The 2,903-nt window shown below is 40.6% G+C and overlaps 1 protein-coding gene across 1 annotated transcript; it reads left to right on the forward strand.

Annotated features, from left to right (window-relative positions):
* The first annotated feature begins 1,353 nt into the window (after nt 1–1,353).
* Nucleotides 1,354–2,182, forward strand: LOC101776998 (putative glycine-rich cell wall structural protein 1). The gene has a single exon (XM_004961771.2). The coding sequence runs from the start codon at nt 1,374–1,376 to the stop codon at nt 1,950–1,952; it is 579 nt and encodes a 192-aa protein (XP_004961828.1). The 5' UTR covers nt 1,354–1,373; the 3' UTR covers nt 1,953–2,182.
* The last annotated feature ends 721 nt before the right edge of the window (nt 2,183–2,903 follow it).

The following is a 2,903-nucleotide window of genomic DNA, read 5'->3' on the forward strand; positions in this document are numbered from 1 at the left end:
TCGGGTGATCAGAGGATGCCTGTATTGATCTTCAAACATGCAGTTAAGAGTATTAATGCAGGTCGTCGTTTACTAGCTTTGCTGTCAGTATAATACTGATGCCTGTTCACGAAAAATAAACCATGCATTTAATTACGTACTGTGGGCGATCTCATTATCTTTTGATTATCGTGTCTCCAGTTGTTCAATTTCACAATGCTGGAGGGTATTGTCAGATGTATTCGTAAGTAATGCAAAGTCATGAACTCATGAACATTCATATACGAGTCTATTTCAGTATACATGAATTTTGCAGGAATATTATACCCAAAATAATTTGTCTCATACAGACGTAAAGAAAAACTCTTCCCTGCATATTAATCTTTCCAGAGCATCTGGACCCCTAGTTTGGTTTTCATGATTAATGACAACATAATAATTACAACTAACATGTGTTTTACAACGGCAATAAGTTAGTACAATGATAGGTTTTCATTTGGCTCCCATCATTTGTTTTCATTATATTAGTACAAAGGATATGCGCGAAGACTAAGGATGAACCATTTCCAAGTGTCATTTGGCATTGAGAGATACTTGGAGTAATGTACATCTTTATTTTTCCTTTGGCCATATTATTATTGGGGTCAAGAGTTATAGCTTGACCTAGACGAGTCCAGAGTATAGTTTAGTGCACACTTGTGAAATTCTAGAACTATAAGTAGCTCAATTGAAGCCTAGAAGAACAATGAAAAAGTTCGAAACTTAAAAGGATTTGAACTGGACGAGTTTCAGTGTTTCTTCAGGCACTTGGACCCAGCTTTCAACTATTAAACAATAGCAGTTCAGTCACTAAAATCTTTCACGTATTTTATAGCAGTGACAAGTCAAAAAAACCATAATATATAGTTATATTGATTACATCACCATTCAGACAAATAATACAAATAAATAACTGCCTACTTATTAGAACGGAGCAAACAGTCAGATTTAGTTTCAATGCATGGGCCTTCTAGACATCATTGATCACAGCAAATGCTCAACCTTTGCGCCAATGTTAATCTATGGAGATGACTTCTAAGAAGATGGAGATGACTTTTAAGAAGCTAGGACTTAGCAGAGCATCTAGCCACGAGAGCATAACAAGTACCAGCGTGAAGACAAGTTGTAAACTGCAACCAATTCGTTACTTGTATGTGGTTAAGGTCAAGTCAAGAAGCACCATTAATTCCAGTGCCCCCTTTGAGAGCCTCCACTTGGCCTCCTATGGGAACACCCACTACCGTTAACGTGCATGCTATTAAGATAACGAACCACTGCATGGCCTCAAGCACTATAAATACCCATACCGCCTCTCAGAACTCATCACAACCCATACTCACTAGTAGCAGCTCACAATGGCAGGCACCAAGCTAATAGCACTGGGTTTCGTTGTCCTCGTGAGCATGGGGTTAGCCAATGCTGTAAGGGTGGCTAGATATTCTAGTGCTGATGGAACTGGCACAGGAGGGGGAGGGGGTGGTGGATATGTGAACGGTGCAGGATCAGGGTCTGGGTCCGGCGCTGGTGCAGGTGGGAGTGGTTCAAATGGTGTCCACGCAAGTGCTGGAGGGGGTGGTGGTGGTGGTGGAAGTAGCCAGTATGGTGGGTCTGGATACGGTGGAGGGTCTGGGGCAGGTTCTGGTTCCGGAACATATAACCAAGGAAGGTATTCTGGCTATGGAGAATCTTCCAATGCCGGTGGTACCGGTGGTGGTGGAGGAGGAGGACAGGCCGGAGGTTACTGGGGATCTAGTGGACAGGGGTCTGGTAGTGGCACTGGATCTGGCTCTAGCTATTCTAACAGGTATTGGTACGGGCCCAGCTATGCAGGTGCAAATGCAAATGGCAACGGTGGTGGCAACGGGAATAGTCAGAACGGTGGAAGTGGTGGCGGTGCAGGTGGTGGGTCGGGGTACGGCAACGCCAATCCTTGATTTCCATACCAAGTCAATCTAAAGTTGGAGGCCATTGTACTTTGTTGTTTCATGTCGTGGGATTATTTTAATTTCTTTGTAATTGTGTTATGTTTTTGCAAATTAATAAAGGCCCCAACTGTGCTAGTAAATGTTGCAGCCTATGGGAAGATGTTCATGCCATGTCAGTTCATGGATAAAATAATATTGCTGTTATTTTGTCACTGTATCTGGAGAAATTTCATGAGGAACTGCTTTGTCTTGGAAGTTATTAAAGTTCACATGCCTACACATCATGCTTATTGTTCCATCCGTTTTTTAAATATATGGTTTTTAGGATAAACTAATTAGTGTAAAATGAGCTAATTAGCTTAACATATATGTTAAAAACAGAGGGATCGGAGTACATATATTACCAATTAATTAAAGATATTAAAGACTCTAAGCGACTCGGTTATTGTAATCTGGTATCAAGTACTAGAGTAGTTCATGTCATGTTTATCGATCCAGCCTAGTTATATAGTTGGCTAGAAGTGCTGTTACGTACAAGCCCAATGAAGTTAGTGATGACGTCAAAAAAGTGATCCTGTGCATAGGCCTTCACAATTCCATTGCTGAATGATTGGCAATATACGACCATATTGAGAAGCTTCACCAACGTCACTGAGAGCATAATATCTACCACTCACTTTTCCTGCTCTGTTTTTGTCAAGCGGAATTCATCTCCATGGAGCAAAAATAATCAATATTGGTGGTACTAGGAACCAAAACCACTTCAGAACAAACAGTTGCATTTCAATGTTAATCTTTTGGTGTGACTCCCGGTGATGAAAATTTTTGGCATTTCACAATCTAGAAAATGGAAAAATGAGAAACAAAAATCATTAAAGAGGTAAAATGTCAAGTAAATCAATGTGTCAACTATGTAAGTGTCAAATTTGCGAAGTCCGTCTTTGTAACTGTAGCAAACAT

This window comes from Setaria italica, chromosome III (assembly GCF_000263155.2).
Source record: "Setaria italica strain Yugu1 chromosome III, Setaria_italica_v2.0, whole genome shotgun sequence".
Taxonomy (NCBI): Eukaryota; Viridiplantae; Streptophyta; class Magnoliopsida; order Poales; family Poaceae; genus Setaria; species Setaria italica.